This window comes from Sinocyclocheilus grahami, unplaced genomic scaffold, assembly GCF_001515645.1.
Source record: "Sinocyclocheilus grahami isolate Dianchi unplaced genomic scaffold, SAMN03320097.WGS_v1.1 scaffold1379.1, whole genome shotgun sequence".
Lineage (NCBI taxonomy): Eukaryota > Metazoa > Chordata > Actinopteri > Cypriniformes > Cyprinidae > Sinocyclocheilus > Sinocyclocheilus grahami.
In genome coordinates this window covers 105,701-119,300 of record NW_015506558.1, presented here as the reverse complement: position 1 = coordinate 119,300, position 13,600 = coordinate 105,701, and the positions used below count along the sequence as shown (strand labels likewise).

At 37.0% G+C, this 13,600-nt stretch overlaps 2 protein-coding genes across 3 annotated transcripts in view; one reads left to right on the top strand and one right to left on the bottom strand.

Annotated features, from left to right (window-relative positions):
* Positions 1–13,561, top strand: part of LOC107569769 (transmembrane protein 164-like) — a 25,512-nt gene extending 11,951 nt beyond the window's left edge. The window contains exons 3-6 of the mRNA XM_016255926.1: positions 3,027–3,093; positions 3,213–3,291; positions 4,374–4,474; positions 8,274–13,561. Of these exons, the coding sequence (XP_016111412.1) occupies positions 3,027–3,093; positions 3,213–3,291; positions 4,374–4,474; positions 8,274–8,480 (454 nt within the window). The 3' untranslated portion in view covers positions 8,481–13,561. The remainder of the gene's footprint in view (positions 1–3,026; positions 3,094–3,212; positions 3,292–4,373; positions 4,475–8,273) is intronic.
* The window catches only part of LOC107569770 (AMME syndrome candidate gene 1 protein-like), a 14,636-nt gene continuing 10,948 nt past the window's right edge, over positions 9,913–13,600 (bottom strand). For both annotated transcript variants that reach the window (XR_001606943.1, XM_016255927.1), the window contains exon 5: positions 9,913–11,594. Coding sequence is in view for 1 of the 2 variants with exons in the window: in XM_016255927.1 (XP_016111413.1) it covers positions 11,483–11,594 (112 nt within the window). In the remaining variant the exon portion in view is untranslated. The remainder of the gene's footprint in view (positions 11,595–13,600) is intronic.

Sequence of the window (13,600 nt, the reverse complement as noted above, 5' to 3'; positions counted from 1 at the left end):
CCCCTGGCCACCACGTAGACACGCCCCTGCGAGGAATAAAAGTCTTATCTTGCAAAACCGTGTCATTTTCTAAAAAAAAAAAAAAAAAATGCTTTTTAACCACAAATGCACATTTTGCACTAGCTCCACGATGCTCGTCCACAAATTCACTCATTACGTAGTCACGTTGGAAAGGTCATGTGCGGTCAGCTCTTCGTCTGTGTACTCCGGTTCAGAAAGGAAGGGTCGGGTGAAAAACTCCCATCTCATTTTCTCCTCCAACTTCACAATCATCCGATTGTGTTTGACCTTTTTTGCAAAGGGCGTTTGACTCTCTTTACATGTTTGCGCTGTAAACACTGGGTTGGTGCTTCCGCCTACATCACGCGTGACCTTTCCAACGTTATTACGTAATGCATGAAGTCCAGCTAGTGCAAGACCAGCATCTGGGGTTAAAAAGTATACACATTTAAATTGTTTTAAGAAAATGACTGATCGTTTCACTAGATAAGACCCTTATTCCTTGGCTGGGATCGTGTAGAGCTCTTTGAAGCTGCACTGAAACTGTGATTTGGACCTTCTGCCCGTCTGTCCCCATTGAGGTCCATTATATGGAGAAAAATCCTGGAATGATTTACTCAAAAACCTTCATTTCTTTTGCAACTGAAGAAAGATAAACATGAACATTTTGTATGACATGGGCGTGAGTAAATGATCAGGACATTTTTATTCTGGAAGTGAACTAATCCTTTAACGTGTGTATTACCATGTAAACTAGTGGGCATGACATCAGATGCCCGTTTCCTAGTGCTAATGAGGTTAGCTTTGAGCACAGTAATGGCCTGTTTCAAACTCGCATATTAGAACTAACTCGAATTCAACACCAGACATGCTGTTCATGTTCCTAATGTGTTTCAAAAAAAGAGTTTGAACCACAATCCAAATGGAAATGTGAAAATGGTGGAAACATAACTGAAAATAATATTATTGCTTTAAAATGTAGTAATATTACTAAACTCTGATTGGATGTTCAGTTCAGCAAATGAGTAAATCAAGACTGTACAGTTCGAATGTTACGTAATCTTACCCGAGCATTTCAATACGCCATTTTTTTCATAACAACATGAGCCGCTTAACATGAAGTTATCAACATAACTGATATTCAAAGTTGTCAGCTTACTTGGTGTGCCCTGCAGAGTTTAGCTTTAACCCTAATTAAACACACCTGATCCAGCTAATCAAGTCATTCAGGCTTATTTGAATACTACGTGGTATGTGTGTTGGAACAAGGTTGAAACAAAACTCTGCAGAGCTCCGGTCCTCCAGGAATTTGACACCCCTGCCTTAAGGGAAACATACAGTGCATTGTATTTTGTAGGCATTCAGTGGGCAGTCCTTAAAGGTGAGCCTCATATACACAGTCTCAGAGGTGACAACTTAACCACATCATTTGCATTCCCACAGTCCCCCCGAGAGTTCTAATAACTCTCATATAATGCAAATTGAAACCAATAGTCCATTCGCCCATCTTGTTGTTTTTGTAACATAACCATCTTTCAGTTTTGTAAATAGTTACACATGTAACTTTTTCTGTCACAGAGTTTGTTAAAAGATGGATAGAAAGAAAAAATGTACTGCATGTTTATTTATGATGACACAGAAAACCATGTAGCTTAAAAGTGGAAGCACTAAATGTCCATGAAGCCAAAATAAAATCCCTCTTGTGGGCAGGGCTAGCAGTGGTCAGTTCTCATTGGCTACTGAGTTTTGATTGACTGAAGAAAGGAAGACATCAGTGTTGTGTTTATAAGTGTGACAGGCGGTTTAAATTTACAGTAAAACCACATCATTATAACACATCATATGTTGTAATTTAAACTGGGGAAATTTGGAGATATTCCAGATTTTGGAATTTACAGGACTTAAAGGGAATTAATTGGAAATTTGGGGTAATTTATACAAACTTTATCATATACAAACATAAATATAAAAAGCCCCATTAAATGTCAGTTGGTACACGTAGCATTATGTAGAATAAGTGGCATTGTTGCATTATGTAAAAAAACAATAATGCAATGCCATGCACAGATATATAAATCGTTAGCTGAACTGTTGAAATATTCTGGAATGGTAGAAATAGTTTGCAGGTGATGCTGGACAAATGAATAGAAATAGGCTATTAATTATAGACTAATCTGCAACTTTTGCAACCCTTTTTCAAAAATCATGTAGCCATCTAGGTAACACTTTATTTCGATAGTCCACTTTAGACATTCTATTAACAGTAAGTAACTTTGCAACTACATGTCAACTAGCAGTTAGTAGAGTATTAGTAGACTGTCTGCTTAATATCTTCTAACACTTTCTTTGTCAACTTATTCTAGTATCCCTAAACCTACCCTAAGTCTACTCTGAGAGTTAGTAGACATCTAGTTGCAAATTAATGAGAATTAGTTTACATGTAGTTGACATGTAGTTACAAAGTTACTTATAGTTAATAGAATGTCTAAAGTGGACTATCGAAATAAAGTGTAACTGCCATCTATATTGCTGGTGCATTGTAGTTTTGTCTAATTCTATGAGAAGGTGAAGACTGATACTTAAAACAGCCTCCATTCCTGTACATATTGTACGGTGATACCTGTCATGCTCAGTACAAAGAACAACGAACCTATGCTGCATATGAACAAAGTTTATTTGATAACAACAGTTCCTGCAGAAATAGTCCAACAAACAGAACAGCCTTAAATAATGTGTTGTCTAATGAAGAGTTGAGAGCTGGAGTTCTTTATCAATGCATCAAAATTACACCGGCAGCATGGACAGTGATTATGATATGATTAATAGTTTTTATTTTTTTTTCTAGTTGCTTTTGACCTATAATAGCTTCAGGTTTTGAATGATTTTTCTGATATCTTTCCGTTTGATGGCATTTCTTTGTCAGATTAATAGAATGTCACTGCTTTCCCTTGATCAGTTGATATTTAGATCCTGTAGTGTTTTAGATGTACTGTTGCTGTGAGCTTTCTGTGTTTTCTGTTTTGAAGGCTTCAGGTCCATATGCTGAATGGAGCCCTTCTAGCGCTTCTCTTCCCAGTAGTCAACACTCGACTGGTGAGTATATTCCAACCCCTAGTAAGTTAAGCGCTCTGTTCAAATCATGCTAACACCAAATAAGGCTAGAACATGTATGTGTTGTCTTCAAAACATACTTTTTTTCCCTCCCATCACAGCTTCCATTTGAGAAGGAGATATATTATATTCAGCACTCCATGCTGTATCTTGTGCCAGTCTACCTCTTCAGAAAAGGAGGTGAGTTTCTGAAGTTTGGTCAAACAGTCGTAGTGCTGGAGCATGGATGGTATTTTAGCTTCCCTGTTGAAAAGTGAGCTATAGTACTGTTGAAATCAGTGCTGCATTATTTATAGAGCTCATCCAGCTATGCCAGTTGTGAAATGGCAGTTATGTTGACGTCAGAATGACACTTCGCGTGCCCAGAGTAAAGTATATGCCAGTAGAGCAGTGATGCTCAAGAGAGAAATGAGCAGTGTTGGGTAAGTTACTGTTGTACAAATGACTAATTACTACTTTAAAATTGCTTGTGTGTGTGTATAATAAATATATATATATATATATATATACACACACACACACCTTGCTACATGTACTACGTTAGGCTAACCGAGACTTGTTATTTGCACTTATATATTGTTGCTCTTTTGTTAGTTTTGACTGTCCTCATTTGTAAGTCGCTTTGGATAAAAGCGTCTGCTAAATGTAATGTAAATCTGTGAAGCAAGATATTAAGGGGCAGAATTTACTGTGTTCACTGACCTTATTTGTTCACGACAGGTTGAAATATTGGATATATTTTTACACACATACAAGTCTTAAGCCAATAATACGTAGAAGAAAAGTCTGCTTTAAGTGTGCGTTCACTGCTAAATTGATATATTTTTATACAGTTTTGCATATACAGAATGGCGATTCATCATTTAATATATTAAGAGGAATAAATGGAGGCATTTGCGAATTTAGTTGTAGTAGCATTTTCATAGTAAAATCGTGAAAAGGTAAATAAATTTCGTTACCATCTTATCCCATCTTACCCTATAATTCTCAAGTTTTGTGGTTATATTTTTGAAACGTTATTGCAATGTTTATCCAGGTGTATTGTCTTGCCCCCTTTGTAAGTGCTTTCCTATAATCACAGTTTTGTTTGAAGGATGAGTTGAAATTCTGTGTGGCAACAGATGTAGCTTAACCTCTACTGGACCCAGAACATCCCTTTAAAACAAATGATCAAGCATCCAGATAAACATACGGTTCTGACTTGGAGAGATCTGGGTTCCACATGCATCTTTAAAGACTGTGTCATGTGTCTCATTTGTCAGGTGTGTATAAGCCAGAGCCACTCAGAGACATGTGGTGGGCGCTGCTGTCCACGGGCATCCTCTTCCTCTACCACTTTGTGTTCCTCCAGGGCCTTGGAATGGTATGACAATCAAACACTATTGCTAAATAATTCAGAACAGCATACTAGCATACTACTCTTTGTATTTCTGCCATAGAAGTATGGAAGAAATAGTAATAGTTGGTAGCTTATGACTATGTTAGAAATGGAATGCTTGCTTACTACTTACTGAATACTGCATAGTATACACTGCATGCTTCCCACTGTATTTAAGTGAAACAGTACCCATTATTCTACAACATTCCACTGCTTTGTCACATGACCTCATTGCATTGTGTTGGGTTTCAGCAAGCGGTAAAGTAAGTAGTGCATTATGCGGCACAAGTTCTAGAGTTCCGTTTTTCTAGAATTACAGTCACAGTTCATAGGTGTTAAATGTCATATGAAAGCCCATTAAAAAAAAAAAGGTAATTGCGACATTTTGTCTTGAAATACCGAGTTTACATCTCGCAGTTGACTTTATTTTCCTCAGAATTGCGAAATATAAACTTGAACTTGACATTTTTCTCAGAATTGTGAGATATAAACTCGCAATTGTAAGAAAATCGTCTAATTTTCTTCAGAATTGGACCATATGTTTATATCTCACAATTAGTCAGAATTGCGAGAAACAAAAATCTGCATTGTGAGGAAATAAAGTCAGAATTGCGATATAAACTTGCAATTGCGAGAAAAAAGTCAGAATTTTGAGATAAACACAACTGCGGAAAAAAAATAAGAATTGCAAGATATAAACTCACAATTGCGAGAAAAAAAAGTCAAATTGTGAGTTTATATCTCGAATTACGAGATATTAACTCGTGATTGCAAGAAAAAAGTCAGAATTGTGCGATTAAAAAGTTGCAGTTACCTCGTTTTATTTTTTTATTCAGTGGCAGGCTTCCATAGTTATATGTATGTGCTGTAGAAATATTAATTTAACCATTGTTTAATCATTAGACATTAACAGCTTCAAAAAGCAAAGCGTAAATCGTTTCAGAATGAGCACTTTGACATTTGTCTTGTGTATTTTAAGGTGTCTTGTCCATCTGATTTTCGCTACTGTAATGAATAACATAACTATTTAAAAAATGTTTACATGCTCAGGACGTCTGTGTAGTTAGAATGTAGGAGACTTCGGATAAAAAAAATAAAATAATTCTGACTCATTAGGTGAGGTTTTCTCATCAAAATGTACAATTTCCTAATAATTCAATACAATGTATGGGAATACTAGGAAATTACAATATTTTTTATTATAGTATTGTTAAATGTTTGTACATTTATTACATGAACAGTGTTCTTGTTACTAAAATTGTATCTCTTCAATTGACCTTTTATGTCTACTATTTCATATATCAGGCATGGCAGACCTTATTCTGAATAAGACAATATTATGATTAAGGTGTTTACATGAGTGGCTTTTAGAATATTCCTTTCATGTTCCCGTTTTACATGTTACAGTACATAGATCGATTAATGGCACGTTCCCTCAGAATTTCACGTATCAACATAAAGTTCGTCTTCGGTACCAAATACAGTTTAGGGTGTTTTATTTTCAATTTTACGAAAGCTTCAAGTGCAGTTAATTATATGTCATGCTATACTGCAAACAGACAACGACGGATACAAATGTGCCTTCTTTTTTGTTTGCCGTCAAACTGTAGAGCACTGCCGTGTGTGTATCCTGTCGCAAAATGCGGCGAAAAGTCCTACAAGACGGTAATGGTTTGATTAAGGTGTTTACATGTCTATACTGCACTTCAATAATGCGACTAAAATAGGAATACTCCACATGTCTTAATTCGATTTGTATTTACTTGGAGTATGACTTTAGCCGGATTAAGGTAATCAAAAATCTGTTTACATGGTAGATTCTTAATCAGAATATTGCCTTAATCTTGTTAATATCGGATTATTGTTGTCCATGTAAACCTACTCCGTGTCTATATTTCAAATATTGAAATATGTTTATGTAGCCTTATGTGATAACCTACATTGTGTTCTTTTTAAATTGTATTTATTGTTATTTTTTCCATGTTATTACATGACATGTTACATGCTGTTTTATTACATGTTACATGACATGTTTAGGGCATGTTTGTTCTGGTTAATCTCTAGTTTTTGGCTGCAATATACACTGATCAACCACAACATTAAAACCTCTGAAAAGTAAAGTGAACAACACTGATTGACTTTAACAAGGGCCAAATAGTGATTGACTGGGTCAGAGCGTCTCCAAAACGGCAAGTCTTCTGGGGTGTCTGTTCAGATCACACACAAGAGCTACTATAGCTCAGATTGCTGAAAAACGTCATGCTGGCCATGATAGAAAGATGTCAGAACACACAGTGCATCAGAGTTTGCTGCATATCCACAGACCATCAGAGTGCCCATGATGGCCCCTGTCCATCGCCGAAAACACCTATAATGGGCAAGTGAGTAACTGGACCATGAAGCAATGGAAGAAGCCTGGTCTGATGAATCACATTTTCTTAAATCGTGTGGATGGTCGGGTGTGTGCACGTCATTTACCTAGGAAAGAGATGGCAGCAGGGTGCACTGTGAATGCTGGCTGACTGAGGCAGGGATATACTCTGGGGAATGTTCTGCATAGAAGCCTTGGGCACCACCTACCTAAGAATTGTTGCGGACCACGTACACCCCTTCATGGAAATAGTGTTCCCTGATGGTATTGGCCTCTTTCAGCAGTATAATGCACCTGCCTCAATGCAAAAAAAGTGCAGGAATGGTTCGAGTTCATGGTGTTGCCTTGAGCATCTATGGGATGCGCTGGACCAACAGATCCATGGAGGCCCCACCTTGCAACTTGCAGGACTTAAAGGATCTGCTGCTAATGTATTGGTGCCAGAGACCACAGGACGCTTTCAGATGTCTTGTGGAGTTTATGTCTTGATGCATCAGAGCTGTTTTGACAGCACGAGAGGGACCTAGTTTTATTAGGCAGGTGGATTTTATGTTGTAGCTTGTCAGTGTAGTGCTATCTAATCATTGCACCCACACTTGGAGGATATGACCCTTTTAAGATGATCAAACCCGAAATTTTGAAATGATCATCTCTGGACTGGAAATATTACTTTATTTAAAAACATCAATTGGTTCCTGATTGTATCAGACACTAAAGTGCATGCATGTAATTTGTAGAGTATTTACTCTTAATGTTTTATTTTATGTCTAAATTTAATTATTTGATGTGGCATGTTTGCATTCTATTCTTGCATATCTTTAATAAAACTGGAGGTCAGAATCTGACGTATTGCACATACGCGTACACTATTCTTGTGCACTCCCCTTGAAATAAAATATGCATTAGAATAACATGACACCATTTGAATTATCTGTCATCTGCCATTGGTGCAGGCCAGAGCTGAAGTTATTTCTCGCACTATTTGACGTTTTTCAGACGTAGAAATGTGATAAATGACTTATAGCATATTAACATATTTCGTAAAATGAAGCATGCTATTAAGCAAATTCTGCTGGAATCATCTGTGTTCATGTAGTTCTATGGGTCACATTTTAGTTTGGGGACCAATCTAAACTTGGGGACCTCTACAAACTCCTAATTTGCTGCTTATTAATAGTTAGTAAGATGGTTAAGTTTAGGTATAGTTTTAGTTAAATATGGTCATGCAGAATAAGGCATTAATATGTGCTTAATAAAATAAACAGCCAAAATGCTAGAAATATGCTAATAAGCAACTAGTTAATAATGAGAATTGGTCCCTAAAGTGTTACCATTCTATGTTTCACATGCATGTTTTGCTTTAGTTATTGTGGCCCTATGCTAACTCAGTCTTGTGTTTTTGCTTCCCACCAGTTGACAGAAGTGAATTTGAATAACATGCTGTGTCCTGCTGTCTCTGACCCCTTCTATGGACCATGGTACCGAGTGTGGGCGACGGGCCACCAGACTGCCCTGACATTACTGCACGGCAAGGCTCTGACCATCCTCTCGCAGCACACCGCTCCCACATGCCGTTATTTATTGGATATAGCACATCTACGCAACAAGAAGTTGGACTAGTGTTTTTATCAGCAGACTAACATGGACAAAACCTGAACTGGAACTTGTCCAGCTTCCTAGAAAAAAAGTGTAGTACATTTTTTATGTATATATATATATCTATCTTTTTTTTTTCTTTTTGTTGTTTGGTCCAAACCTGGTTTCTCAAAGCTGGATCATTAGATCGAAATACTGTTTTAACACCATAGGAGCAGGACTCAAGCAGCATAAACCTTGCCTTGTTCTTTTTAGTTTTAAAGTTTAGCAAAATGAAGATTCATTGAACTCAGAACAGATGTAACCTTTCTTCTCAAGTTGCCTTCTTTAGTTACATTCAACAGGGGGCCAACCCAGTTCCATTTACTCAACTGATGCAGTTATAAATGCTGAATTTCCTCACGCCTTGCATGCTGGTGAGGCATTTTCAATAGATTTTCTCAAAATGGCATTCTGTTAATATTGTAGACCTGTTGTGGAAAGCATAAATGTAGTGGTACTGTGTCTAGGAGATTTTCCAGAGTCTATTTCCAGCTCCCAAGCAGTCTCTTTCTTTCAAACTGGTATGTAAATAGTTATGACTAAATTTTAAGCTGAAGCTATTAGCTGTGGTCACGTCCACTAAACATTTTCTGTTGGCTTAAAGTGATTCCATTTGCTGTTTGATCAAGTACACACACACTCTACTGATCATATTATCCATGGGAAATGATAGTGTTTTTTGTATGTTCACATGTATACACAAAAAAGTCCAATATGTAGTCAAATTAAGGAAAAATAAGTTCCATCACCAACCACATTAGGGGCTCTTTTGTCTAGTCCCAAAACTGCTCCGATCAAGTGTTTTCCCAGCTGTTTGCATGTCAAGCCCAGAAACTACGATTTGCTGAACAGTTTGTGGCTGTTGCAGTCATGCAAGAAATGCCAATTTGAGCGATCTAGTGATCTATTATGGGATCACTCTCATTTCAATGTAACTTGACTGAAAGGGAAACCTGTCTGTCTTGGTGTCATTTTTGTACATATGTTTTTATCGATATTAAAGGTCTTCTTCAACATGTCATTGATGAAGACTATTGGTTTCACAAGGTGCCAAACAAAAAAATTTGTCTGTGAAGCATAAAGACACCTAATGCCTTATTCTTTCAGAATTAATTTTTATTGGATAAATGATTTAAAAGGTAATAACAATAATGTTTTAAAACTACATTATCATTGCCACAGCCATAGCTCACATACCCACATATAACCCATCTATCCCCCCACCCCCAACACATTTTTTTTTTTTTGGTGTAGATTTTGTAATTTTTTTTTGAGCCATACTACCATATTCATAATAAATGCCCATTTCAAGTCTCATCACACTAACAGCAATTCAGTGGGGTTAAATGATCTAGTTCTACAGGGGAGTTGTCTCTCTCTCTCTCTCTCTATATATATATATATTTTTTTTTATCAAGTCATTACTTTAGCTATTTCAAGTTCTTAAAGGAAGAAAGAATCCAAAATCAAAATAGAAACAAAAAGTGGTGGGCATATGGGGCTACACCAGGCAACCCCGTTTCCCACAATGACAACACCGCAAGCTGTCAGTCATTGAAGGGCGTGTTCAAAACTCATCTTCTCAAAGTTCCAGAACATAGAAAACCACTAAAATAATTTAGAAACTAGGTCCAAAATATTTTTTTTTAAAAAGAATTAACTCGATATACAAAAACAGTCATTGTGTTTACTTTTTTAACACTTTTTTTTTTTTTTACAAAAAAGTTTTCAAACTAATTTATTGTAGTTCTTACATTATTTTTTTAATCATCATCATCATCATCATTATTATTAATTATACTTTTTTACCCCCATATCTATCAGTGCGATTGTATGCCAGTGCAGCTACTGGGTCCAGAGTAAAGAAAAGAGGCTTTTTATTTTTTATTTTTTTCTTTAAATGGCATTTAAAAATAAGGATTAACTCATCTTTTGTATAAAGTATAACTGCTGGTCTTAGGAAAAAAATAAAATAAAAAAAAAAAACCTTAAGAAACCCATAAATCTAAGAGGCACGCTATGGGGTTTTCTTTCTTTACAAAAATATATAATAATAACAACAATGATGAAAACAAACAAACAAAAAAAAGTACAACCTAGTATTACGGTCATTGACACCGTGCAAGGTCTCAAAGACAGCTACAATGAAAATTCATTGAACTTAGGTAGCTAAAATCCTAAAACAACATTAGAAATTGTACAAAAAAAAAAAGATACACAGAAACAGAAGACATTTCTCTTGCAGGGAAGGTTTTTGGAAGGACAGGAAGGCAGGTCTGTAGAGCAGCATTTGGACATGGCTGGAGGCATCTTTGGTTCGGTTGAACACACAAAGGTAACATGAGCCAAACGGCTTTCAAAGGACTATGGGTTCAACAGCGAGCGTGAAGCTCGTCTGCAGGTGTTACAACCCAACATGTATGCCTAAAATGAGCATTTGCTATACACACCAAACACTAATCCCAGTTGTGTTGTTAAAAATGACAGAAACCCAAAGACAGCATAGCGAGAAAATGCTTTTTGACCCAATCTTTGAGCAATGTAACTGTAGGACAGGTACTGAGTTTCTACAGTGTTTAAATGTGCCTGGGATTGCTAATGTCCTCAAAGTGCATGTTCAAACTACTCTAGGAATCATGAAAATATTTTGTTCCATTTGCAGTCTTTTCACAACTGATTTTTCTTAACTTAAAATCTATCGACATATCTGACAGAACCAAAAACGAAAGAACCAACGTGTCTTTCATCGCATAGTGTGGCTTGCAACCGAACGAACCAATGATATTTGAACAAATGTTGTTAGCAAAGTAAACTCAGCACATTGAACCTCATTATCGCTGTAGTTTTGGCCATATGGAGGCAACAGCGTTCGGCTAGTTAAGCCAGCCGTCTTTCAAAACGGCGATGTACATGAACGCGAACATCCACAGCATTAACAAAGCGAGAGACTCCAGGGTAATTGTATGTTGCGTAAATTTGCACATCTATAACAGATGAGATGTTAAGCATATGCCCGAATCCCCCAGGCCATGAGGGAAAGATGGGGTTAGACTCGTCACTACTTGTCCTTTCAAACCTGCAGGAGATTGTGTTACACTGGTAGGGGGAAAAAAAACAAAAAAAAAACACCTGTAAAACAGATCTGCATATATTGAGGATAATAATAAAGTCTGATATGATCAATGAGTCCGCATGACCAGTCACATTTGCTGTGACCACCCCCGACATGAGGTCCGATAGCACCATTTTATATAGTCTTTTTTTTTTCTCGTATCTATATAGCAGTGAAACAAGCATGCCATGTTTAACAGGTGGCCTCCTATTCATGCAACAAATGTATTGCAAAGGTCAATACATCAGATTTCAAATGCAAAGACTTAGTTGATTTTGCAGCAGAAAAAAATGTTCAGTTTGTGCTGTTTTAATGGACCAACAAACGAGGCCCTGATCGTCCAACTAGAAACACAATAACCGGGTTTAAAAAAAAATCAGATAGTTAAAGGGTTGTTAAAGACCACAAATGTGTCACACTTTATGTGACTCTTAAACGGGCATCTTTGCCCAAAAACTCAATGCAAAAGTTGCTGTTCATGTTGTGAAATAATCGGTCTCAAGGTAGTTGAGCACTCGGGGCAACATTTGCTGGTCCACATCATAACCATTTTTAAGGCAAAACAACTGAAATCAGGTTTTTTTTTTCTTTAGGTTTTAGTGAGCTGGCTAAAGACTGTGGATGGAACCCCAAAAGCCCTTAACATTTTGCATATGAAAACAAAACACAGAAATCGTTCCCGATTTTCACAAGAACCTCACCCATTATTTTCCTTTCAGAAGTGGTCGAAAAGCGAGTCCACTGCTTCTACAGACAATAAAAACAAGTGATATTCAGTCTACCTCCTGGTCTTTGAAAAAAAGAAAAAGAAAAAAGCTGTATCAAAATAACACTGCCGCCTTTCAGAGCAAGAGTTGAAAATGGGTCTAATAAGAGAATAAATCGTCAAGTGAGAAAACTATGAAAACACTTACAACCGTAGTAACTCCCTGGTGTGACATGACAACATTAATCAAACAAGCTTCACCGCGAGATGTTGAGGGGTTCAGAAGCCGCCACAACAGCTGTGCCTGTTTGACTTGAAGATCCGCAAGTTATCGTCTCAATTACAGCGACTGTAAAGTCTGCGCCTTCGTATGGAGGTGTGAACATTGTTGCCATGCGAGACAGAAACGGACATATTCATCCATAATACCAGATCATTAAAAACTAAACCGAGAGCTTTCTGAAGCATCCTCTTGAGAGTGAAGATTCCCGTGCCAGGTAAACAGACCAAGAGAGAAAGGAATTAAAAACAGCCATTTAGAGCAACCACTCTGCTACAGCATGCATTAAAAATTTGACCTTGGTCTCTCACAAAGGTGTTCCTCTCTGTGTGACAAAATAGGAGCGATACAAAATTCAGACTGACTTGAATCTGATGTCTCTCTGACTATCCATTTACACCCTTACTCCGAGTACAGACCTATACTTTCAATCTCACAAACAACACTAAGAAATACTAATACAACACATCACCACGAGAAACAAAATAACAGACATGTGGTTTAATATGCTTTTACATTTTTCCTAGCAACACCAGACAAAAAAGGGCTAACTATTTATCTAAGTTAGCTCAGTTCAAATCAACTCCAGTAATGCTAAGAGCAACAGCCTTTTACATTATGGGGAAAATATTCTGGTGTACCCAAAAGAGAGTTTGAGGGGGGGAAAAAAAAACACTTGACTAGTTCTTCACTGCCTAACCCAACAATGCTCAAGATAAAACAAGGAAAACAAAACCACCACTCATGAGGAACTGCACAGAGAGGAACGAGAATCCCTTAAACCCTGTGGCTGCCTATATGATAAAAGACAAACTAATAAGAAACTGAAAAAAATTGAGAAAGTCACTAAAGCTGAGCGAGCGTACATACAATCTGAGCAAAAGCATAACTACTCCAACATTTAATATGACTTATTTCCATCCACAGACTGAGAAACCTGATTTTAGGAAATTTGTTGAAACAAACAAAAAAAGCATTTGTTTATTTGCTTAAAAATGGGAAGG